This window comes from Gorilla gorilla, chromosome 13 (assembly GCF_029281585.2).
Source record: "Gorilla gorilla gorilla isolate KB3781 chromosome 13, NHGRI_mGorGor1-v2.1_pri, whole genome shotgun sequence".
Classification (NCBI taxonomy): Eukaryota; Metazoa; Chordata; class Mammalia; order Primates; family Hominidae; genus Gorilla; species Gorilla gorilla.
Window position 1 is genome coordinate 130,999,889 of NC_073237.2, and position 24,855 is coordinate 131,024,743.

The 24,855-nt window shown below is 56.9% G+C and overlaps 1 protein-coding gene across 2 annotated transcripts in view; it reads left to right on the forward strand.

Moving 5' to 3' along the window:
• The first annotated feature begins 231 nt into the window (after nucleotides 1–231).
• COL5A1 (collagen type V alpha 1 chain) overlaps nucleotides 232–24,855 on the forward strand; it is a 207,906-nt gene continuing 183,282 nt past the window's right edge. For both annotated transcript variants that reach the window (XM_055350981.2, XM_055350982.2), the window contains exon 1: nucleotides 232–787. In XM_055350981.2, the coding sequence (XP_055206956.2) occupies nucleotides 673–787 (115 nt within the window). In that variant the 5' untranslated portion in view covers nucleotides 232–672. The remainder of the gene's footprint in view (nucleotides 788–24,855) is intronic.

Here is a 24,855-nt window from a genome sequence, read left to right on the forward strand (position 1 = left end):
AGGCCGCCCCAGGCCCGCCCGCCTACCGGCTCTCAGAGAAAGAACAGGGGGCCGCGCCCGCCCCACGTCCGCTCCGCCCCGGGCCAGCCCCTTCCTCGCTGCGACTCGCCCGCTGTCCCCACCCCCTCGCCCGCGGCGCCCAGTGGGAGGCGGGGGCTGGCCTCGCCGAGCCCAGCGCCGGGCTCTGATTTGCTGCGGGCGTTGGGGATCGACAGCCTCCGCGGCTGCCTTCCAGGAGAGAGGGAGGGAGGAAAAGGGGGAAAAAAGTGCTCGGCGCCGAAGGCGAGGTCCGCACTCTCCGTCCCCGCGGCTGGCGCAGGACCTCACTCGAGCGGAGCGCCCACGGGGAGCGGGTCGCGGGGCGGCGGCGGCGAGGAGGAGGCGAGAAGGAGTTGGAGGAGGAGGAGGAGGAGGCGAGGGCGAGCGAGCCCAGCGGGGTCCCGGCCGCCCCGCGGGCCAAAGTCGAGCCCTCCCGCCCGTGGGCGAGCGCGCCAGCCGCCCCTTCCAGAACAGCCGCCGCCACAAAGAAGAACGGGGGGTGCCGAGGTCCCCATGACCTCCTAAAGTGGTGCGGTCCCTGCTGAGTGCGCTGCCCGGGCCGTGACCCGCGCCCCTGTGCGTCCCCGCGCGCCTCCGAGCGCCCCTGTGCGCCCCGGCCCGCGCCCCGCCGGCATGGACGTCCATACCCGCTGGAAAGCGCGCAGCCCGCTCCGCCCGGGCGCCCCGCTGCTGCCCCCGCCGCTGCTGCTGCTGCTGCTGCTGTGGGCGCCGCCTCCGAGCCGCGCAGGTAAGGGCGCCCCGGGGCGCGGGGCTGCGGGATGGGGAGCGCGCGGCCCGGGCGCCGCTGTCATCCCCGGGCGCCTTCGCCCGCAGAACTTTTCTTCCTTGGCCTGTGGAATGCACGGGCCAAGACCACGAATGCCATTTGCTGGGGCCCCCCCCCCGAGATGACGACACGCAGACACAATGCCCGCGGGCGCGCCGCCGCCCCCTCCCCAGACGGGCGGGTCGGGTGGGGCTGTCGCGCGAGCCGAGGAAGTACCGAGGGCTGGATCAGCAGGAGGGGTTGTCCACGAGGCGGGCAAACTTTTGTCCCAAAGCCTTCCTTCTCTGTCCCACATCACAGGCGCCCAGCTTGGGCCCTCACAGCCCTACAGCAGAACTTCCTCTGCTCCAAACCGGGCAGGGCCGCCCCCTAGAGTCGCAGCCCTTCAAATCCCGGGACTCCTGGGGATGGGGGGAATCCCAGAAGCCTGGGCCCCCAGCGCTGAACTTCCCCCAGGCACTGTCACTCTAGGCTGAGCTGGCGCCCTGCTTTCCCCAGGGACAGCGTTTGCTGCAGCCTTGGTCACCTAAGTGTTCGGGGGCACTGGGGACCCCTGCAGGGTGGTAGACAGCCCTGCTCCTAATCCCACCCCCAAACTTCTTGATCCCTGGAAGGCAGCTTTTCCTGGATTCGCTGCTGAGAGATGGGATGCGTGGAGCAAAGCCAGAGATGGGCTTGCAGGCGGGGCTGTGAGTGGTTGGGATGATATGCAGATGTGGGATTCCTTCTGCCAAGGGTCAGCCCTTAGAAGGAGGCTTGCTTCCCGGGGAGGGCGCTTCAAGGCGGGGACTGTCTGCGTCCCTGCCTGGGTTCTCGAGGGTTCAACTCTCCCTGGCGCAGCTTCCTGACGGGGGAATTTTTCTAGGCATCGCTCTTGGTAGTTAGTGGCGGGGTGGGTTTTCACAGACTCTCGAACATCAGAGCCCCCAGCCCTGGAAGGTCCCCCGAATCCTTATTGACAGGCGGGGAGATGGAGGCTCAGAGCTGTGTGCTGCCAGGTCAGGAGAAGTGGCGGGCAGAGCGATGGGACGGTGGGCTCAGCGAACGTCTGGACCAGCCCGCCGCCTGCCAGCAAGAATGCTTCTCTCTGCTTCACGATTGGAAGACAAGTGGGAAGAATCATTGTCCGTGTTCCGCTTGTCAATTAAAACACTCTTTTCCTTTTTTGCTGGCACGATCAGTGCTTGTTGGGCTAACTGGATGAGCTGGAGTCTGGGTGTGGGGGCTGCCCTGGGGCTCTGGGGGAGGAGCCAGGAGCCTGGCCTGGCTCCCAGGACCTGGGATCTCATCCCTGGGCCGCCACCAAATCTCTCCTGACCCTGGGCTAACTGGGCTTGTGTTTCTCCAGGGGTCAGCTGAAGGTGGGGGACAACAGAGGTCCCCAGAAAAGTGGAGAGGAGAATGAAGGTGTGGTCAGGGACTGTGCCATTGCCGGGGGACTGGGCCCTGTCTCAGCGCCTCTGGGGACTTTTCCCCAGAAACTCAGGAGGGAGTCCTTCAGGGGAATCGTCACCCTAGACAGCTGGGGCAGGGCACTGCCTGGGGACCGTGCACCGGACTGGGCTTGGGGTTCCGTTTCCCTCCCTGCCCATCTCCCCACCTCCACACTGTCTTTTTCCCTCTCTGGTTGCCCTCGCTAATCGAAGTGCGGCTCATTGGAAGTGGGAGTGAGGATGGCCCAGAGCAGCAGGCTATGGAGTTAGACATTTTGCTTTTGTCAGAACAGACTTTTAGAAGCATGTGGAGAGACCCCTTTTCTTAGTGAGTTTCGCCAACGTCTCTCCACCTCCCAGGGTGGGACCTATTTGGAAGTCATCCTTCGAGCATGGCCAGAGGGGGCGGCTGTCCACTGGAGATGCAGGCGCGGGGGGGAGGGGGCGGCTGTCCACTGGAGATGCAGGCGCGGGGGGGAGGGGGCGGATGTCCACTGGAGATGCAGGCGCGGGGGGGAGGGGGCGGCTGTCCACTGGAGAGGGAGGCGCGGGGGGGAGGGGGCGGCTGTCCACTGGAGATGCGGGCGCGGGGGGGAGGGGGCGGCTGTCCGCTGGAGATGCAGGTGCGGGGGGAGAGGGGGCGGCTGTCCACTGGAGAGGCAGGCGCGGGGGGGAGGGGGTGGCTGTCCACTGGAGATGCAGGCGCGGGGGGGAGGGGGCGGCTGTCCACTGGAAATGCAGGCGTGGCGGGGAGGGGGTGGCTGTCCACTGGAGAGGCAGGCGCGTGGGGGAACCACCAGCAAGTGCCTGCTCTCTTCTCCATCTTCGGATCTGCCAGATGTTTTCTGAGGGTTTTCTGAATACAGCTCTTTTGCCTGCTTTCTTTTGGCCAAGTGTGTGAAGGAATGAAAAGTAAGATTGCATTTGGGGCTGCTGAACAGTGTAACGGGGAAGGAGAGTATGGGAAATGAAACATGACCCCAATATTTGGAAATTGAGGTCATCTCCTCTACACGCCATTGGTTGACTCCAGTCACGTGATTGCTTTTTGCAATAATTTGTGGGGAGAGTCGGCCAAGTTTTGTGAGACTTGACAGGTATCAAATGGTTAAATTTCCTCTGACTCAATCAAGTTGGCTGGAAAGACATCCTTTTCCATCCTCTGCCCCCTCCCTCCGTCTCCCCATAAAAGAGCAGTGAGTGGGAGGAGCTCAGAAGCCCCAAGAATTCCCCAAGCCCTCTCCCTGCTCTGGTCCAGATTTGCCGGAGGGGTTGGAGTTTTGGTTGCTACCCAGGGCTGTGCCCACCCAGCAGTGCCACAGCCCCAGGCAGGGGCGTGCTCCCAGTGCCAGGCTCACAGCGGTTTCTCCAGTGATGTTACTCCTGGGCTGCTCCTGTGGGGCTGGCCAGAGCCTGCTCTTCACCCCGCCCTGCAGATATTTCTGGACTCCCCACCGCCACGCCTTAGCCGAACACAGCTGGTGCTGCCCGTCCCGCCCTGCCTTCTCGCTGCCTGGCCTGTCTGCCTGCCCTGCCTCCTCCCTGGACCGCCCCATCCCACTTCCTGGGAGATAGACCTTGATAGGTGGAGTAGGGGCTGTGCGGAGCAGTGAGCTGCCCCGCTGGAGGGCGAGGATGAGTCCCCAACACTTCCCGAGGGCACCCACATAGAAGCCTGAGCCAAGCTGCATCTGGAACAGTGCAGGACCTGTCCCTGCTCGGTCATGTGACGTGGCTCTGGGAACGGCCTTGGGAGACAATCACACATGGGAATGGAGGGGCTGGCACTTGCCTGGCCTGTGGTGAGCATCAGCTGCACCATCTCACTGCACCCTCACCCGGGCCTGAGAAGGGACAGAGCCTAGGAGTCAGGGGGCAGGGATGCCAGGCAGATGTCTTCCATTCCTGCTGTGGGGCCCTAAGCCAGCAACGGCCCTTCGCCTGGCATGGTCACTCTTTGACTTGTCACAGTTCCCTCTTCTCACTTCCCATCGGTTTATCAGCTCTCCCCGGGGAGAAGGCCAGGGCCCTGAGCTATAGTCCTGGCCTGGGGGCCCAGTCCAAACAGGGTCCTGGGAGCAGAGCCATTCCATTTGGCCAACACAGCTTTTAAGTTCCTTTCTTTCTCCTTCCCCCTCCATCCTTCCCTCCTTCCTTCTTTCCTCCCTCCCTCCCTCCCATCCCCTTCCTTCCTTCCCTTTGTCCCTCCATCCCTTCTCTTTTTACTCCAGTGCCTTCAAGAGGGATGCAGCAGCCACAGTCTCCACCACTTCCCAGGCCTCTCTGCACATCAGCATAACCTGCCTGGACCCTGAAGGCTTTTGCCTTTTCACCTGGGTCAGGCCTATCTTGGGGAGACCGAGGCAAATGGGATGGGACCCCTCGTTTCCTTCCAGGAGCTCACAGTCTGACAGGCAGACTGTTGTGAATTTTACTCAGGGCCCTCCATGGGATGTGCTGGGTCTTGCGTCTGACAGTCTGGGAGGGTTAATTGCACTGGGGAGAGCTGGGGAGCTTCCTGGAGGAGGCGATGTGAAACTGGCCTTCCCTCCTTCTCTTCTCCTTCCTTTTATTGCAGAAACGACCCTCCTTCGTGGGGTCCTCCTCCACCTCTGGCTTTAATCTTGCTCTCTTCCCTCCTTCTGACAGGACATTCCACACCGTGTCCCAGAGCTCTCCTGGGCGGCTCCCTTGGCTGGAAAGCCCCTCATTCACGGGCTTGGCAGGTGCCCCCAGCATCTGTTTGCCAGGAGAATACAAGTGCCCCTAAGGGAAGTGGCAGATCCTGGCAGCTTCCTTAACCCTTTCTCTGCCCCCGTTCCTCCTGTTTCCCTTTGGCGAGCCCTGCTGGCCTGGTACAGTGAGCCCAGTCTGCACAGCTCTGCAGACAGCTCCACAGCTGTGGATTAGGATGTGGGGGCCTCTGGGGGTGATTTTGGGTACCTGTGCTGGGTGACAGGTGGTCTGATGTGGGAGGGGACATTCCTTGGCAATCAGATTACTGAACTCCAGGCCAGCAAGGTCGGTGTGAGGCTGGAGCTGAGTTTCCCTGCCTCTGAGGGGCTGTCGGATGGGCTGGGCGAGGACAAGTCACTGCACCTCAGCTTCCCCTCGTGAACATGGGGAGAACCACGTTTCTTGCTTTGAGGCATGGTTGTGAAGATTGATTGAGGCCACACCTGTGAAAAGCTTTGCAGGCTGCCTGACCTGTACTCGGCACTGGCTGTGTGGGGGCGTTGCCATCGCCCCCATCTTCAGTGGTGGTTTTGCAGGAGGAAAGAGCAGTGTTCCCACAGCCCTCTTTAGCTCCCAGAAGCACAGGCGAGGGAGGTGTGCCTGTGTGGGGCCTGGCCCTGCTGAGACCCCTGGGGCTCTGCTGTTGCCCGCTTAGCCGGTCTCTGCTGCCCCCTTGCCTTCCTTGGCCTCGGTTCTTTGCTTTCCCACGGAACCTCATGGGGTCATTGTCCAGGCCGTGGGGTGTGATGCACGTGAAAAGCTTTAGAAGCTAATTCCAGGGTTTGCACTCATGTGTGCGTTTGTGTGTATGTGTGTCATGTGTGCGTTTGTGTGTATGTGTGTCAGGCCGTGTGCATGTGTGTACAATGTGTATGTCTCCCCGCGATCTGCCTGCACACATGTGTTTGTGGGTATACATGTGTGTTTGAGTGTGCACGCATGCGCATCCTTGCACATGTACCTGTGTTCACATGGGTGTCCCTGGCTGACTCCACGTGCAGGGCCTGGTGTGTTTGAGAAGCTCGTGGCAGGGCGACGTTTCTCTCCTTACCGTGACCCGGCCCCAGCTGGACGGGAGAGGAGGAGATGGCACGTGGAACCTGCCGGTTGAGCATGAGGCTGTGGGTTCTGCCGCAGGGCAAGCCGGGTCCAGCTGGATCCGACAATTTCATGTCTTTTTAAACTCCCAGGAGGGCGATGTTACATTATGGCTCCCGCTTCTCCTCTATTTACATTCTCCCATATAATCGACTCGTCTGCTCTCTCTCAGTGCTTTGCCAAGTGTTGGTTTTAAAGTTTCTGGCCTGGCTGGTGGATGTGCCTCGATCTTGCAGGCGGAGCCCACAGCGGCCCTTGTGGTGGTTACTACTGAGTGTCAATTTGATTGGATTGAAGGATACAAGTATTAATCCTGCGTGTGCCTATGGGTGTTGCCAAAGGAGATTAACGTTTGAATCGGTGGGCTGGGGAAGGCAGACCCACCGTTAATCGGGGGGGCACAATCTAATCAGCCGCTAGCAGGTGTAGAGCAGGCAGAAAAACATGAAGAGACGAGACTGGCCTAGCCTCCCAGCCTACGTCTTTCTCCTGTGCTGGACGCTTCCTGCCCTCGAACATCGGACTCCAAGTTCTTCAGGTTTGGGACTCGGACTGGCTCTCCTTGCTGCTCAGCTTGCAGACAGCCTATTGTGGTGGGACCTTGTGATTGTGTAAGTCAGTACTTAATAAACTCCCATATATATATATATATTTCTGTTATTTCTATTCTTATTAGTTCTGTCCCTCTAAGGGAACCCTGACTAATACAGCTCTGCTCATAGGCAGGACTGCAGGACTGCAGTCACCAGGACATGGCATAGGGACCAGGGTGGCCTGCTGGCAAAGGACAGGCAGCCGGCAAGACTCCTGGATTCCTATCCTGGCTCCAGTGTCTACCAGCCGGCAAGACTCCTGGATTCCTATCCTGGCTCCAGTGTCTACCAGCAGTGCATTTTCCCACCCCGTGCCTCACTTTCCCCATCTGTAAGAAGGGGGTGGTGACTGTAACTACAGTAGGGTTTTAGTGATGTCTAATGTATTACTCATATAAAGCACAGAGTAAGACCCCATTACTGCCCTTGCCACCAGGGGCCCCAGTGCAGCAGGAGGCTGTGAGGTGGTTTGGGGCCCTCTACTCGCTGGCCTCTGCGTGCTCCCTTGCCATCCTGTGTGGAGTCACACTGCTGCTTCCCTCACTGGGTAAGCAGGAGAAAAGGTAAGGCAGTAAGCACCAGTGGTCAGTTCAGCAGATCGCTCACTGCTCGCTGCCTCTGAGGCTCTGAGCCTGAGCCAGGAAGGTGCATCCTTGGGCAGTCGCGGGCCAGGCCAAGTTCAGCCCGCAGAGTGGCCCTCCCCTGCCTCCTCTGGCCACTTGCTCTTTACAAGGAACGGAGGTCCAGGAGGTGGATGGACCTGTGCACCTCCCAGCTGCAGGCCTCTGTTCTGTCTCTGTGATGTGATGGCGGTGAGTGGTGGCTGATCCCTGAAAGGAGGTGTTCCAGGCAGGGGTGGGTGAAGTTGGTGCGGGCGGGGTGTGGGGGGGGGCTTTACCATCTCAGATATTGTTTTTGTGCCAGCCCAGCCCCAGGCCACTGGAGAGAAGACCGTGGAATGAATGAATTGGTGGCTGGATGCTCAGTGGAGGGGTGTGGGTTACTTTGAGTTATCCATGTCAGATAGTCCAAGCCGTCACCCCCTCAGCTTCCTATCAGCAGAGAAGTTTTTCTGGAGGAATCTCAAACGAGGTAATAACCTCATATTAGCAGTAAATGTCACTATCCTTTGATGACTCAGACCTAAGAAATGGAACCACAGCCTGACCCACTTTTCTCAAAATTTAATTACTCAGAGCTCTGGGGACATGGGCTCAGCCTATTTGCCGAGATGTCTCTGCCCATGAAATGGAAGCTTCCTTTATTTTCTGTTTCCTAGACCCGTGTTCTTGTAGGGAAATTTGCTCTTCTGTCCTTTTCTTCCTTGCCAGGACCTCGGCAGTAGGGTTTCTGGTGGCCTCTTTTTTTTTTTTTTGTAAGTAAATGCCACAAAATGACATAAAAACAGTGTGGTGATTCCTCAAGGATCTGGAACCGGAAATACCATTTGACCTGGTGATCCCATTACTGGGTATATACCCAAAGGATTATAAATCATCCTACTATAAAGAGAAATGCACACGTATGTTTATTGCGGCACTGTTCACAATAGCAAAGACTTGCAACCAACCCAAATGCCCATCAATGATAGATTGGATAAAGAAAATATGGCACATATACATCATGGAATACTATGCAGCCATAAAAAAGGATAGTTCATGTCCTTTGCAGGGACATGGATGAAGCTGGAAACCATCATTCTCAGCAAACTGTCACAGGAACAGAAAACCAAACACCGCATGTTCTCACTCATAAGTGGGAGTTGAACAATGGGAACACACGGACACAGGGAGGGGAACATCACACACCGGGGCCTGTCGGAGGGTGGGGGGCTAGGGGAGGGAGAGCATTAGGAGAAATACCTAATGTAGATGATGGGTTAATGGGTGCGGCAAACCACCATGGCACGTGTATACCTGTGTAACAAACCTGTGCGTTCTGTACATGTATCCCAGAACTTAAAGTATAATAAAAAAAAATTTTTTTTAAATGTGTGTATGTAGCAGGAGTGACTTAAGTTGAAAAACTCTGACCCTTGCATTGGGAACCAGTGATCTCCCAGTGAGAACACGTGAGCGTTGTAACCGTCTTCCGTTGGAAGAGACCGTCTTCCGTTGGAAGAGACCGTCTTCCGTTGGAAGAGACCGTCTTCCGTTGGAAGAGACCGTCTTCCGTTGGAAGAGACCGTCTTCCGTTGGAAGAGACCGTCTTCCGTTGGAAGAGACCGTCTTCCGTTGGAAGAGACCGTCTTCCGTTGGAAGAGACCGTCTTCCGTTGGAAGAGACCGTCTTCCGTTGGAAGAGACCGTCTTCCGTTGGAAGAGACCGTCTTCCGTTGGAAGAGACCGTCTTCCGTTGGAAGAGACCGTCTTCCGTTGGAAGAGACCGTCTTCCGTTGGAAGAGACCGTCTTCCGTTGGAAGAGACCGTCTTCCGTTGGAAGAGACCGTCTTCCGTTGGAAGAGACCGTCTTCCGTTGGAAGAGACCGTCTTCCGTTGGAAGAGACCGTCTTCCGTTGGAAGAGACCGTCTTCCGTTGGAAGAGACCGTCTTCCGTTGGAAGAGACCGTCTTCCATTCTGCTGGCGGGTGGCCTGGGGGACCAGCACTCTTTCCCGTGTGTGGGTACAGAGGGAACAGATGAGGTCCATATGCAAAGACATTGGGTGTGTCAGCAGGTTTGCTTGTCAGCATTTATGGACCCCTAACATGAGACGGACCTGTGCGGGGGGCACAGGTGAGCGATAGGCGAGCCGTCTGTGCCCTACTGGGTCTTCCGCTGCGGTGGGGGAGTCAGCCATCTGAACAGGTGGTTTTACCCAGTGAGGTGCAGTAGAAGTGGGAGTAGGGTGTGGCCACGGCCAGTCGAGGGAGCCACCTGCCAGCCCCATGGGGCGGTGGCCAGTCAGAGACCAACCTGCTTCTCCAGGGCCAGCCCTTTGGGGTGCATGCGTCTGAAGGCAGGCTCCCATTGGTGGATGCAGAGGGCACGTTCCCATGCATGTTCTTCCTCTGGCTCTTGTTCACATTTTCATATTTACACTGGACCCTGCTCTGAGGGTGCTCCTGTCAGCACCTGTGATCCTCAAACCTGCCCTTCGTGCCAGGTGGGATCGGACCATTCTGCAGATGTGCCAGTCTAGCTCCTTGAGTCCAGCTGGCACAAGGGGATGAAAACCACCCTCCACGTCCCAGTGGTCACATGGCCTGCATCTTGGTACAGGTCCGTACAGTCACATGCATGGACGCAAGCAGCCTCTGTCCATTCTCAAGGCCAGGTGAGGGCGGCGTGGCTCCGCTCCCTCCTGTTTGTTTGCTGGGGCCGGCCTCCATGGCAGCTGGGTCCCAGTGCTTCAGAAGGGGAGCCATGGCCCCAGGCAACAGTGCGTACCTGAAGCCTCTGCCTTGGTTTCTCCTTCCTTTCAGATGCATAAAAATGCACATCAAGCCTGGGCACCATCTGGTGGCCTCTTTATTTTTTAAATAAATGCCACAAAATGACATAAAAACAGTGTGGCGATTCCTCAAGGATCTGGAACCAGAAACACCATTTGACCCAACAATACCATTACTGGGCACCACCTCTACAGAAATTTCAGAAACGATTAGCCAGGTGTGGTGGTGCGTGCTTGTGGTCCCAGCTACTTGAGAGGCTGAGGTGGGAGGATCACTTGAGCCAGGGAGGCTGAGGCTGCAGTGAGCTGTGTTTGTGCCACTGCACTGTAGCCTGGGTGACAGAATGAGACCCTGTCTAAAAAAAAATAAAAATAAAAATAAAAATGTACACCAGAGAGCATGGTGGTCTCAGCTTTTCCAGCTGTAGTTTCATCTTTCTTCTGGAGGACAGAGGCCCAGCCATCTGCATCCTCAGCACACACTTAGGTCAGTCACTGGGGCCTGTTGTGGGGGTGACAGGCAAGCCTGGGTGTGGGGAGAGCCTGCCCGTTGCCCGTGGGCTCTGCACAGTGGGTGGGTGCAGGTGTGATGGCAGGCGCGGGACAGAGGGGCCCCTGGGGGGACTTTTCTCAGGTCCTCTGCCTTCCCACCACTGTGTCCATCAGGGACATTCCCAGGATCTGTCTTTGCTGCTGGTTTTCTTCCCTCGATTTTTTGTTTTGTTTTCTTTCTTTGGGGATGATCTGAAATCCTCTTCCCGTGCTATTTCTCTGCTCTTCCCCTGGGGAAAGGAGAGTGAGGAGAAAGTGTCCCGTGTCCACGTTCCTGTGGACGTTCCCCTTCCTTCTTTCTAAGGAGGGGTGGTGACTCCCAGAGGTACTAAGGAAAGAAGGAGAAAGTGACACTGACTCTTCTCAGAGCCTTTGGCTACACAGTGTTCCCGCGGTCGAGGTGGGGTGAAGGGCGTTCTTGAGGGAAGGGCAGGGAACGATTTCTGACTGCGATTGTAAGAGCTTTCTAGGTAATTATTATTCATGCTATTTAGGGTCATAGGTCTCAGTAATGGTCGTCTAGGTCAAAAAGTACTGCTTGAGCAGTGGAGATACTCAGCTGAAGGTTGAGAACACACAGGGCATCCTTGGGCCGGTGTGGCGGTAACAGTGAGCTGGTGACAGCAGGCAGAGCCAGTGTAACACGGCTCTGCTGGGTGGGGCAAGGAGATGCCCCAGGTGGAGCCATCGGGAGAGGGAGAGGGGGTGGGAGGGCAGGGGAGCAACTGTCCTGCCAGGGATGCCAGTGTCATCATCCTGCCCTTGAAACAGGTGGACATCATGGCTTCTCAGCCCAGGCCATTTGGGGACATGTGGCAATGTCTGGAGATGTTTTCTGATTGTCGCACCTGGGGTGGGGGCAGGGCTATCGGCCTGTAGCTGGGGGAGTCCGAGGATGCTGCTCTGCACCCCACAGTGCACGGGACAGCCCCCACCAAAAAGACTGACCCAGCCCGGAGGCTGCAGGAATCGTGGGATAGAGGAAGCAAAGGTGAGATTCCGTGGCCCCACCCCATGGCCTTCTCATGGCTCATTGTCAGACAGGAGGGAGGGCCTCTTCTTAGGCCGGGTCCAGCGTTTCTCCTCATGGTGTAGACTAGCAGTTCCCAAACTTCACCAGGCCCCAGAATCCCCCCGAGGCCTCTCTTAAGGCACAGATTGTTTCTGACTCAGGAGGCCTGGGGTGGGCCCAGGAAACTGCATTTCTAATGAAGTAAGTTCCCAGACCACGCGGATGCTGGGGCGTCTGGGGGTGCCACACTTTGCAAACCACGAGTCGTTCTGCGTCCTCGAGCCCAGAGTCTTGGATTTCAGCATTAATGGTGGTCGTGGGGTGGGGAGGGCACCTGCCAGGGGAGAAGCGCTGGAGAGAAGAGAGGAGGGTGTAGCTGTTCCTCCACCCCTCTCAGGAACCTCCCACTTTCTTTATGCTGGTCCCCGCTTCACAAAGGACCCATGGTGCTCTTCCCCTGCACACCTGGCAGCGGCACTCACTCATCTCCAAAGCAAAGACCCCACTATCCGGCAGGTCTTAGGGAGCAGGGAGACCCTGGGGGTGGGGGTGAGCTTCCAGAGAAGGGGTTTCCCATGGGTTTGGCCATGAGATTCTGCTGTTGTTGATGTTGTTCTTATGGGAAGGCTCAGACACAGCGCAGCAAAGGTCGTGTTCTGCCTGGGGCCACAGGGACCAGCCCACAGCCAACCCCGTTCCAGCCAGAGGCCAGCCCACACCCCCGCACCCGGTGATTTTGAAGCCAGTCCCTGACATCAGCTGCATTCTTTGGTAACTATTTCGGTCTCCGAAAGAGGAGGACCCCTACTCCAAACTCACCTCAGCTTGCTGGCCGTGTGCTGTCTGTGTGTCTCCCAAGGGCGCCCCCCTCACCCAGACCTCCCCTCCATCCGTACTGTGCTCGGTCCACAGGGCCAGGCTCTGCCGAGCCAGGGATCTGTAGGACTGCAGGTTTATAGGGCTGGGGATCTGTAGGGCCAGGGTTCTATAGGGATGGTGGTCTGCAGGGCTGGGGGTCTTTCAGGCAGGGGCTATAGGGCTGGGGACTCTGCAGGGCTGGGGGTGTCTGCAGGGTCAGGGGTCTCTCAAGCTGGGGATCTGTAGGGCTGGGGGTGTGCAGGGCTGGGTGTCTGTAGGTCTGGGAGTCTGTAGGGCCAGGCATCTGTAGGGCTGGTGTCTGTATGGCTGAGGGTGTGTAGGGCTGAGGGTGTGTAGGGCTGAGGGTGTGTAGGGCTGGTGTATGTAGGGCTGGAGGTGTGTAGGGCTGAGGTGTGTAGGGCTGGGGGTGTGTAGGGCTGGGGGTGTGTAGGGCTGGAGGTGTGTAGGGCTGAGGTGTGTAGGGCTGGGGGTGTGTAGGGCTGGGGGTGTGTAGGGCTGGAGGTGTGTAGGGCTGGGGGTGTGTAGGGCTGGAAGTGTATAGGGCTGGTGTGTGTAGGGCTGGAGTTGTGTAGGGCTGGTGTGTGTAGGGCTGGAGGTGTGTAGGGCTGGGGGTGTGTAGGGCTGGGGGTGTGTAGGGCTGGAGGTGTGTAGGGCTGGGGGTGTGTAGGGCTGGAAGTGTATAGGGCTGGTGTGTGTAGGGCTGGAGGTGTGTAGAGCTGGTGTGTGTAGGGCTGGGGGTGTGTAGGGCTGGAAGTGTGTAGGGCTGAGGGTGTGTAGGGCTGGGGGTGTGTAGGGCTGGGGGTGTGTAGGGCTGGGGGTGTGTAGGGCTGGTGTTTGTAGGCCTGGAGGTGTGTGGGGCTGGTGTGTGTAGGGCTGTAGGTGTGTAGGGCTGGAGGTGTGTAGAGCTGGTGTGTGTAGGGCTGGGGGTGTGTAGGGCTGGAAGTGTATAGGGCTGGTGTATGTAGGGCTGGAGTTGTGTAGGGCTGGTGTGTATAGGGCTGGAGGTGTGTAGGGCTGGGGGTGTGTAGGGCTGGGGGTGTGTAGGGCTGGGGGTGTGTAGGGCTGGAGGTGTGTAGGGCTGGTGTTTGTAGGCCTGGAGGTGTGTGGGGCTGGTGTGTGTAGGGCTGGAGGTGTGTAGGGCTGGGGGTGTTTAGGGCTGTAGGTGTGTAGGGCTGTAGGTGTGTAGAGCTGGTGTGTGTAGGGCTGGAGGAATGTAGGGCTGGGGTGTGTGTAGGGCTGGGGGTGTGTAGGGCTGGGAGTGTGTAGGGCTGGGGTGTATAGTGCTGAGACTGTGTAGGGCTGGTGTCTGTAGGGCTGGGGTGTATAGTGCTGAGAGTGTGTAGGGCTGGTGTGTGTAGGGCTGGGGTGTATAGTGCTGACAATGTGTAGCACTGGTGTGTGTAGGGCTGGAGGTGTGTAGGGCTGGAGGTGTATAGGGCTGGTGTGTGTAGGGCTGGAGGTGTGTAGGGCTGGAGTTGTGTAGAGCTGGTGTGTGTAGGGCTGCAGGTGTGTAGGGCTGGGTGTGTGTAGGGCTGGAGGTGTGTAGGGCTGGTGTGTGTAGGACTGGAGGTGTGTAGGGCTGGTGTGTGTAGGGCTGGAGGTGTGTAGGGCTGGAGGTGTTTAGGGCTGTAGTTGTGTAGGGCTGTAGGTGTGTAGGGCTGGGGTGTGTGTAGTGCTGGGGGTGTGTAGGGCTGGGAGTGTCTAGGGCTGGGGTGTATAGTGCTGAGACTGTAGGGCTGGTGTGTGTAGTGCTGGGGTGTATAGTGCTGAGAGTGTGTAGGGCTGGTGTGTGTAGGGCTGGGGATGTGTAGGTCTGGTGTTTGTAGGGCTTGTGGTGTGTAGGGCTGGTGTGTGTAGACCTCATGTGTGTAGGGCGGGGTTTGTAGGGCTGGTGGTGTGTGGGGCTGTTGTGTGTAGGGTTGGAGGTGTGTAGGGCTGGGGGTGTGTAGGGCTGGAGGTGTGTAGGGCTGGGGTGTGTAGGACTGGAGGTGTGTAGGGCTGGTGTGTGTAGGGCTGGAGGTGTGTAGGGCTGGAGGTGTTTAGGGCTGTAGTTGTGTAGGGCTGTAGGTGTGTAGGGCTGGGGTGTGTGTAGTGCTGGGGGTGTGTAGGGCTGGGAGTGTCTAGGGCTGGGGTGTATAGTGCTGAGACTGTGTAGGGCTGGTGTGTGTAGTGCTGGGGTGTATAGTGCTGAGAGTGTGTAGGGCTGGTGTGTGTAGGGCTGGGGATGTGTAGGTCTGGTGTTTGTAGGGCTTGTGGTGTGTAGGGCTGGTGTGTGTAGACCTCATGTGTGTAGGGCGGGGTTTGTAGGGCTGGTGGTGTGTGGGGCTGTTGTGTGTAGGGTTGGAGGTGTGTAGGGCTGGGGGTGTGTAGGGCTGGAGGTGTGTAGGGCTGGGGTGTGTAGGGCTGGGGGTGTTTAGGGCTGTCAGTGTGTAGGGCTGGGGTGTATAGGGCTGAGAGTGTGTAGGACTGGGGGTGTGTACGGCTGGCGGTGTGTAGGGCTTGTGTGTGTAGAGCTGGGGGTGTGTAGGGCTGGGGGTGTGTAGGGCTGGTATGTGTAGGGCTAGGGCTGTGTAGGGCTGGTGTGTGTAGGGCTGGGGTTGTGTAGGGCTGGTGTGTGTAGGGCTGGAGGTGTGTAGGGCTGGGGTTGTGTAGGGCTGGAGGTGTGTAGGGCTGGGGGTGTATAGGGCTGGGGTTTGTAGGGCTGGTGTGTGTAGGGCTGGGGGTGTGTAGGGCTGGTGTGTGTAGGGCTGGGGGTGTGTAGGGCTGGTGGTGTGTGGGGCTGGTGTGTGTAGGGCTGGAGGTGTGTAGGGCTGGGGGTGTGTAGGGCTGGAGGTGTCTAGGGCTGGAGTGTGTAGGGCTGGGGGTGTGTAGGGCTGGGGGTGTGTAGGGCGGGGGTGTATAGGGCTGGGGTTTGTAGGGCTGGGGTTGTGTTGGGCCCGATGTCTGTAGGGCTGGTTTATCCAAATGCACTGGGTGGCCTTGGGCTTGAGGGCCTGCACTTTTCTGTTTCCTGCATCGATGTGGGAGGGAGGGTGAGTCCCCACCTGAGGGAGGCAGAGGTGGAGCTCAGAGAGGCACAGAGCCCGGGAGGGCCCCAGCCGGGAGGGTGGAGGGCGGCCGTGTCCCATACCCTTAGCCTCTCAGCTGGGCTGTGCAGCGTCCTCATGTGCCTGAGCTTAGTGCTGCTAAGGCAGTTCGTAGCACCTTCCTGTGCCTCAGTTTCCCCATCTGTCAAGTGGGCATGAGAATAATACCTGTCTCATAGGCATGCTGAGAGGACTCAGGATTCACATGTGTAAACTGCTAGGACCACCACAGCTGGCTATGGTCATTACTATTAATGTGTGTCCCAGGCATGCCATTGGTTCAGAGGTCACAGGTGGCCCCCAGGAGGTGACTTGCAGGAGTCTGCTGAGCCCATGGAATTGAGCTGGGCTTGTGAAAGTGCCACAGGAGACAGGAATGTTGACCAGGCTGGACTCAGCCCGAAGGCTGTGGGTGAGGACCCAGAGGGTGCCATGGGTGCTGTGCCCACCAGGCTGTCCTATGGCATGTGGGCTTGTCAGAGCCTCTGGCACCTGCAGCAGGGCTCCCCTGCCCTGCCCTCCTTGAATGTCCTGGCACGGAGGGCTGGTACCAAGACAGCAGCTGCACTGCCATTTTGCAGAGGGTTGGAGTTCTCTGGGTCTGTAACCCTGGCCCGGAGTTGCCTGGTGTTTTCTGGAATTGACTGGAAGCAAAGAAGGAGGGTGGGCAGGTCCAGCTTCCTGCAGGGTGGGGCTTTGCGGGGCTCACCACCGGATGCCAGAGGATGCCGGAGCGTGGAGCCTGGGACCCTCACAGTGGACAGGTGCAGGAGCCCCGGGGCCCCACCTTGCAGCTTCAGATTCTGAGTGTCTGTAGTGGAGCCTGGGGCCTGCGGCTCCTCGTCCTGCCCGCCCAGTGCAGTGGCAGTGACCAGTTGAGGGCACTTTGGGAAACTCTGAGCAGAAGAGGGTGGGGGCCTGTGCCTCCCTCCAGCCCTCTGTCCTTCTGCAGAGCCTGTCCCTATCACCAGCTCACAGTCACCTCTTGGACTTTTGCAAAGAGAGCTCAGGGGATGAGGAGGGAAGCAGTGATTCTCAGGGACACTGGGAGCTTCGGAGGCCGAGAGAGCAGGTTTGAACTCCTGGCTGTGGGATCTCCAACATATTACTTAACCTCTCTGATCTGAGGCAGCTTATCTGCATATCAGAGGCAATAGCACCACCTACCTGGACTGGCAGCTGTGAGGATCTAAGGAAGCGATACTGGTGTGGATGCAAAGACCTAGGTGTGCCCGGTGTGCAGGACATCGTCCCGTGCAGTGCAAGCAGCAGGTGCACTTGTGGTATTGATAACGATGCCTGCTGCTTTTATTGGGATGGTTGCAGATGGTATCATATAATTCTTATTAGAGATGGCTGTTATTTTACATGGCTGTTAATACGGAGGTTGGGAGGCAGTAATTGTAACTTTTATAAAGTGTGAAAGAAGGACTAAAGCTGCTGTTTGCAGGTTCAGGCCCAGCCAGGGACCTCAGAGGATGCTAAATGGTTGGCACAAAAGGGCCAGAGGTTCCAATCTGCAGGGCAGGGGGTGTACTTTATAGATAATATGGGGGACGGGGCACGGGGTGCACTTTATAGATAATATGGGGGGGTGAGACGGGGTGCAGTTTATAGATAATATGGGGGCGGGGCGGGGGTGCAGTTTATAGATAATATGGGGGCGGGGGTGCAGTTTATAGATAATATGGGGGCGGGGCGGGGGTGTAGTTTATAGATGATATGGGGGCGGGGGTGCAGTTTATAGATGATATGGGGGCGGGGGTGCAGTTTATAGATGATATGGGGGCGGGGGTGCAGTTTATAGATGATATGGGGGCGGGGCGGGGGTGCAGTTTATAGATGATATGGGGCGGGGCGGGGGTGCAGTTTATAGATGATATGGGGGCGGGGGTGCAGTTTATAGATAATATGGGGCGGGGCGGGGGTGTAGTTTATAGATAATATGGGGCGGGGCGGGGGTGTAGTTTATAGATGACATGGGGGCGGGGCGGGGGTGCAGTTTATAGATAATATGGGGGCGGGGCGGGGGTGCAGTTTATAGATGACATGGGGGCGGGGCGGGGGTGCAGTTTATAGATGACATGGGGGCGGGGCGGGGGTGTAGTTTATAGATAATATGGGGGCGGGGCGGGGGTGCAGTTTATAGATGATATGGGGGCGGGGGTGCAGTTTATAGATGACATGGGGGCGGGGCGGGGGTGCAGTTTATAGATAATATGGGGGCGGGGGTGCAGTTTATAGATGATATGGGGCGGGGCGGGGGTGCAGTTTATAGATGATATGGGGCGGGGCGGGGGTGCAGTTTATAGATAATATGGGGGCGGGGGTGCAGTTTATAGATGATATGGGGGCGGGGGTGCCGTTTATAGATGACATGGGGGCGGGGCGGGGGTGCAGTTTATAGATGATATGGGGGCGGGGGTGCAGTTTATAGATGATATGGGGGCGGGGGTGCAGTTTATAGATGACATGAGGGCGGGGCGGGGGTGCAGTTTATAGATGATATGGGGGCGGGGGTGCAGTTTATAGATGATATGGGGGCGGGGGTGCAGTTTATAGATGACATGGGGGCGGGGCGGGGGTGCAGTTTATAGATAATATGGGGGCGGGGGTGTAGTTTGTAGATAATATGGGGGCGGGGCGGGGGTGCAGTTTATAGATAATATGGGGGCTGGGGTAGGGATGCAGTTTATAGATAATAGGGGGGGTGCGGTGGGGGTGTAGTTTATAGATAATATGGGGGGTGAGGGCTGTGGAACCTTCCTCTGTATTCAATTCCCAGGAGCTTCTCCAAATGAGTTTCCTTTGCCCAGGGGTGCCAGACCTAACGGGGAAGGGCAGGGGGTGGGACAGGACATGCCTGGACTCCTGGAGAGGACTCTGATGTCTTCTGGGGAGGGGGCACAGAGTCAGTGGCCTGGCTTATGGCCTTGGGGCCGTTTTGCTGATGAATAAGCTCAGACTTAGAGGGTGTGGGTTCCTGGTGTCACAGGCTGGTGAGAAGTGGGGAGACCAGGCCTGGGAGTCCTGGCCTGTCGGGTGGGCTTCACTGACGAGGGATGGGCCGGGCACGGAGATGCTGCTGGCTATGGCGGACTGCACTCGGAGTCCTGTCGCTGGGGAAAGCAACCCTGCCCGTCTCTTGCCACCGTCAGGGGACAGTGTTCAAAACTGGGTCTTTTCTCAGCCTCGGTGGGCTGGAGGGGTCCCAGGCTTTCTAATGCAGGGGCTTTCTGCCCAGGGCAGGCTCTGAGGATCAATGTTCACCCTACACCCGTGGTGGTGGGCAGCTCGCCCCTCTGTGAGCAGGCAGCACCCACGCTGGGAGGTTCTGGACCCCGGCCTCTGCAGCCCGTAGGTTTCACCATTACCCTGAAAATCTTCTTGCTCACCAGTGATAAAGGAAAGCAGCTCCGAAGTGCAGACACCCGCTCCCTCTTTCTTTCCTTTTCTGGCTGCCCGGGTCTCCAGTTCTGCTGGGACAGCCCTGGGAGGGGCAGCCCAAGCCAGGCCTGCATGTGCCCCCGCCCCTGCACGTCCCTCCGCCCCTGCTGGGCCTGTCCTTGCACGCCCTGGGCCCCTTCACGTGCATACGCTCCCACCTCCCCTTCCTGCAGCTAGGGCCTGGCCGATTACAAACAGCTGCCTGGCCCTCAAGCAGGATTTGCAGGCCCCAGAGAGGGGCTATAGTCCGAGGGCAGTGTGGACCTAAAGGCATGTCGGGGGTCTTAATGGAAGCCGATGCCCCTCTTGTACCCTGTCCGGCTTCTGTCCCCTGGAGGGTGGCGGGGGGGTGGCGGGGCAGGCGCCCTGTGGTTGTGCGGAGAGCAGCTGGGAGGGTCTGGCTTCAGGCCTGGAGTGGATGGGCTGCTGGGCTCCAGGTGGGCTCTGGGGTCCTGGCCCTCTTCACGGTCTCTCCGGAGCCTGGAAACTGAAGTGTCAGTTAAGGTAGAAATTCACATGAGACATACGAGGGAAGGGTTCGCTTGAGACTTTTCTTTGCAGGTGAAGAGTAGGACTCTCTGGGACTTGTCTTCTTCTGACCTGACCCCAAGTGCCTTCACACTGTGTTTTATCCCGATGGCCTCTGTGTAAGGCAGGAGGTGTCATCCCATTTTACAGGTGAGAAGCAGGCTCAGAGGCCCTGCAGCTAGGAAGTGGCAGAGTTAGGCCTTTAAAATAGCCTTTGAGGCCGGGTGTGGTGGCTCAGGCCTGTAATCCCAGCACTTTGGGAGGCTGAAGCGGGTGGATCACAAGGTCAGGAATTTGAGACTGGCCAATATGGTGAAACCCTGTCTCTACTAAAAATACAGAAAAATTAGCCGGGCGTGATGGTACATGCCTGTAATCCCAGCTACTTGGGAGGCTGAGGCAGGAGAATTGCTTGAACCTGGGGGGCAGAGGTTGCAGTGAGCCGACGCCATTGCACTCTAGCCTGGGTGACAGAGACTCCATCTCAAAACAATAATCATAATCATAATCATAAAAAAGCCTTTGAGTTGTGGGCATTTGATTCTGTCCAGCTGCTTGGGAACATGGCTGATATGAGTCCAGGCCTTCCGAGAGTGCCAAGTAGCCAAGGAAGGTGGGGTTTTGGTCCCTATCTGAGGGACGGTTGCACTTTTTTTCTTTGGGGTCTTCATCCCTGCAGTAGGCACTGAGAGAGAGGAGCAGAAGGAATGTGAAGTCCGGTGACCCCACCAACAACTCTCTGTCCTCCCTGCCCTCCTGCATCACCATGGCCCTGGTGGCGGGTCTCAGGAGGGAGCGGGGCCTTTTGGATCCTGTCACTCAGCAGCCTCTTCCAAAGCCCACAGAGCCGTGGGCTCCACAGGCGCCCCGAGTACCGTCCTAGATGAGATCTGCAGATTAGATCTGGACTCTGTACCCAGCTGTGCTTGCACTGTTTTCTTAAGGGGGTGAGCTGCCCTGGTCTGAGTCAGTTTTTCCATTTTAGCGGGAAGGAAAGAGTGATAGGGGAGGATTATCGCCAGGTAGGTGCTGCCTGTTTAGTTTCAGCCGACACACGGCCAAGGAGAAGTGGGGCCCAGCAAGCCAGATGCTATAGCAGATAAGGCGCAGGCGGGCCAGGGGCAGAAATGGACCAGATGTTTCAGGAGCTGAGCTGGGATAGCATCACAGAACCCCTCCTGGGTCAGGGACCTGGGCCACGATCCACATCTTTAAACCATCAGCATTTCAGAAAAGAAAAATGCAAACTCTGAGAGAAGCAGTGCCCCAGGCCTGATTTCCAAGTCCACCCTTTATCCTATTAGCAGAACGATGTGTTCTATGTGCCATGAGAGTCCTCAGGTTTGCCAAGGACCAGACTCGAAAGAGTTTTACTCTTGATTTTCACTTAAAATGGACCATGAGTCCTAAAGAATTGTCAAAGTCCTCTGAAGATTCGCTACCTGGGTAACTCACCTACCCCTACTGTATGCCCCAGACAGATTCTATTAGGAAAAGTTAGGAAGTTTCAATTTATTAGAAACCAGTGGAATAGAGATGCTGCTGCATATGTGGTCTTAGGCATTTCTAGTTTCAGGTCACCTCAGTAGCCAGAATTCACTGTAAACAGTGGTAACCCAAGGCCCTAGTTCATGCTCATGACATCAAAGCCTCAAACTTCAGTGTCTAGCTAGAGACCAATGGTGGGAGTGGTGCCCCTGGAGGTTAAGGAGGGTATTGCATCCCAGCTCTACTAGACATTGTGAAAACCTAGGCTTGGCCTGGGTTGTACTAGAGTACTCATGGTGTGACCTCAAAACCATTACCTTTCTTCTGTGCCTCAGTTTCTTCATGTGTAAAATGGAGCTGATGATGTCTCTCTACCTCATAGGTTTGTGGTGAGCATCTAAGGAGGCACAGTTTAGACCTCCATAGAAACAGGCAAGGTCTCTTTGAGTTCTTCTTGCATCTCAGAGTGCCTGCTGCTGTGAGGTGCTCAGTGAATGGTCACTGGGTTGAATTGTGAGTGCTTTGTAAACTCAGAGGGTGCTGACCAGCCCAGAGAATTGCTATGTTTTGAAGTAGCTCTCTGAAGTGGGGTGGAGAGCAGATGTTAGAAGCTGTGAACCATGCACCTGGGTTCTTTTAGGGGAGGATGGAAGGTACCAGAAGAGTGATCTCAGCTTACCACACCCACCACTGGCTGGCAGAGGTGGGGTATGCTGGGTTTGCTGACCCCAAAGAGGCTGGGTGGGAGAGGAAGCCAAGAGTTGCCTAGGGTGGCCTGGGGAGTTTGTTTGGGGAAGTGTCGGGGACACTATTCTTGGTGCTGCATCCAGGGAAGCTGCCCATCAGCCTTCCTTGGATTGGGATCTTTGGGATCAGGGATTCACTAATTATCCCACATCTGACATTAATCTGGGCTCAGCCATGTGTTGCTGAGCTTCACACAGCTGTTTGCACCACCCCAGATCTTTCAAGGGGTCCCCAAGCAGATGTCCAGTTTGCAGCAGGGCGTGTGTGTGATGTACAGGAGCCTCCAGTCCTGTGGGCAGATGCTGACGGATGGGCTGATGGCTCCCAGCACCAACTGCTTTCTGTCGGTGACTTTCACTCCACCCACCAGTCCTGTGAGGTCAGTATGGTTCTCCTGACTCTGTGAGGACGTGCCCAGTTGACTTAGCCAATAGGGAGCAGAGCTGAGACTTGGTGGCTGTCTTAGACGCCAGTGTCCCCTCTGCACTGCACCCATACCCCCCTCCCCATGCAACCCTGCCCAGCCCACCGCATCTTCCTGAGAGTTTTCCCAGATGTCACCCAGCACCTTCTTAGCTGTAATCTCTCCAGGCCCTTTCAACCTAAATGTCTTTAATTCTGGGATCAATCATCTCACCCTATAAATGACTCCCAGGAGCTCTTCCAGCTGTGCTCCAGAATTCCTTAAGCAGTGCCAAACTCGCTGTTCCTCAGACCGCTTCTTCTCTTTCCAGCCCTTCCCTCCAGCAGCCTCTGTTCTCTAGGATGCTAAGGCGAGTCCCAGGATGGCATTCAACTGGACACGGATGCCATTGTTGTGAGTGCTCCATGCTGAAAGCCCCCTTCTCTGGGGCGGTTACTCATGCAGAGGCAGGAACCTGACTCTGTGCCTGTCTGTTGGCTTCCGTAATCCAGCCCTACCTGTGCTGAGTTTAAGCCCAAATGAAATTACTGGGCTCTAAGTATGTGCCTTTCTCCATAAAATGTGATGCCTGGTCAATATCTTGGCCAAAAAAAAAAAAAAAAAATTCCTCTGAAGGAGGGTAGTCTGGTCTCTTTCTAGTCACTTGTGAAAATATTTTCTGATCTGATCTCTGCAGTCGTGTACGCGGCCTGCACATAACTGCCCCCAGGCAGGGCCCTGACTTCCAGGCCGCTCAGGGCAGCTACCCTCCCTGGGATATGTCAAGCTGAGGGCTTCGCACATTCTTCTCTGACAACTCAGCTGGTTTCCAGCCCAGTCCGGCTGCCTCCTGCTTTTCCACTTTGACTTTCCTAACAGCCTGGGAAGCTCTGAAGCCTGTGTTTTCAGGCCTGCTGGTGCCAGTGGAGCTGGCCTAGGCCTCCCCAGCACCCTTCCTGACCCCTACGTAGATGCCCAGTGCTGCCTGCCAAGGACTTTGAACCTCTCCAGTGGGGACATTCTGCGCTCCTTGGGTGATGGGAGGCTAAGGGTAGAAGTGAGGGTTGATTTAAGAAAGCAGCCCAGATGGAAGGGCCTCTGGGGGTTGTTCTCCACCCTCATGCTCTGCAGCCCTTATCTCTCCTCTGATTTCTCTCCCGGCCTCAGCTTTCACAGCTCTAGAGTGAGGTGGGGACGTGGACGGCTGCCAGCGTGGATGGGGACGGGCTAACTCGCATGAAACCCTCTGGGCTGCAAAGCGATGCTCTGAATCTGTTGTGAATTACATCTTCCTCGGGCCGCAAGTTCTGCACCAGAGTTGGTCACTCTAAACCTGAGGCTGTTAGCCATAGTAGAACCTCATCTGCCTCGTTAGCAGAGACTGATGAGTGTTTGCTGCCAGCTACTGCCTGCTCTGTGAGCCTCCATGTTGGGAAATTTACTAAAAATACTGCCTCTGCATTCAACTCGCCACACATTTCTGTGAGCGTGTACGATGTCAAAGGCCCTGTGGGTGGCTTTGCTGAGGGGGTGGTTGAAGAGACCATGTTCTCAAAATGAAGTTTGACGTTTCCTGAACAAATGTTCTCTGCACGTTGCTGTGCTGGGTGCATCCATCGGACGCAGCCCCTATCTGGAAGGAGGGCCGTGTGGGCCAAGAAAGAAGAGAGGATGCCTGGCCTGACCTGGGCTGGCCCTGAGGCTTTGAACACCTGGGCTCCTCATCCTGGAGTCAGTGTGTGGTGGCCGGGGGCCTGTCCCAGAACATAGCACACTTCTCCTCTCTGCTGTCCCCATACTGTCCTGATAGCCTAAGAGGGTGAAGGGCTGGGGCTGGGGGAGGGAGTGTGGCCCAGGTGTTCAGAGGCCTCGGGAGTCTGCTGGGGAGGTGCAAGGAGGCTGCCCTGGTCAACCTGGCAGGGCTGGGAGGCCATGGGCACTTGAGGGGGGAGGATAAATGTCACTTGAGCATTTTCCTCCTCCTCCACTTCCTTCTTTAATATCTATTTTTAATGAAAATAATACATTTCATTATAGTCATTTTGGAAAACACCAAAAAGTATAAAGAAGAAAATAAAAATGACTGTAAACCCAGATTCTCCCAAACCCAGATTATGAATACAGAGAAGAAAGTACGGAGGGAAATGCGTTGTGGTGGCGGATGGGGAACACCTGGACCATCCCTAGGCCTCTGCCCTGAGGACTTGGACTTGGACTTTGTCATGCCACATTAGAGTGCAGGCATTCTCTTTCATTCACGACCGCTGTCAAAAGTCTAATTTAAAGTGTCGCCTATTGGATATTGGGGTGGCTCCCCTTTTTTGATACTGCAAGGGCAGAGGTGTTGAGGAAATTTGCTGTGGCGGGTCACCAGAGCTGCCACCACCGGAGGGTGCTAGAGGCCTTCTTGGGCTCTCCAGGGGGAAGGGAACATCTTGGGGGTGCTGGGCAAGCAGCAGACCCCCTGCCCACCCTCGGGAATCAGTCAGCTGGTGGGAAGGCAGAGCTTTTGCCCTTTAAAGTCAGGGCACTGGCAGAAATGTAGGGTTTGGTAAAGACAGCCTGTCATGTTGGCTGGGAAAGACAGGATTCATCATTGAACTGGGCTAGAGTGTTGCAGAAGCCGTCTGGGAAA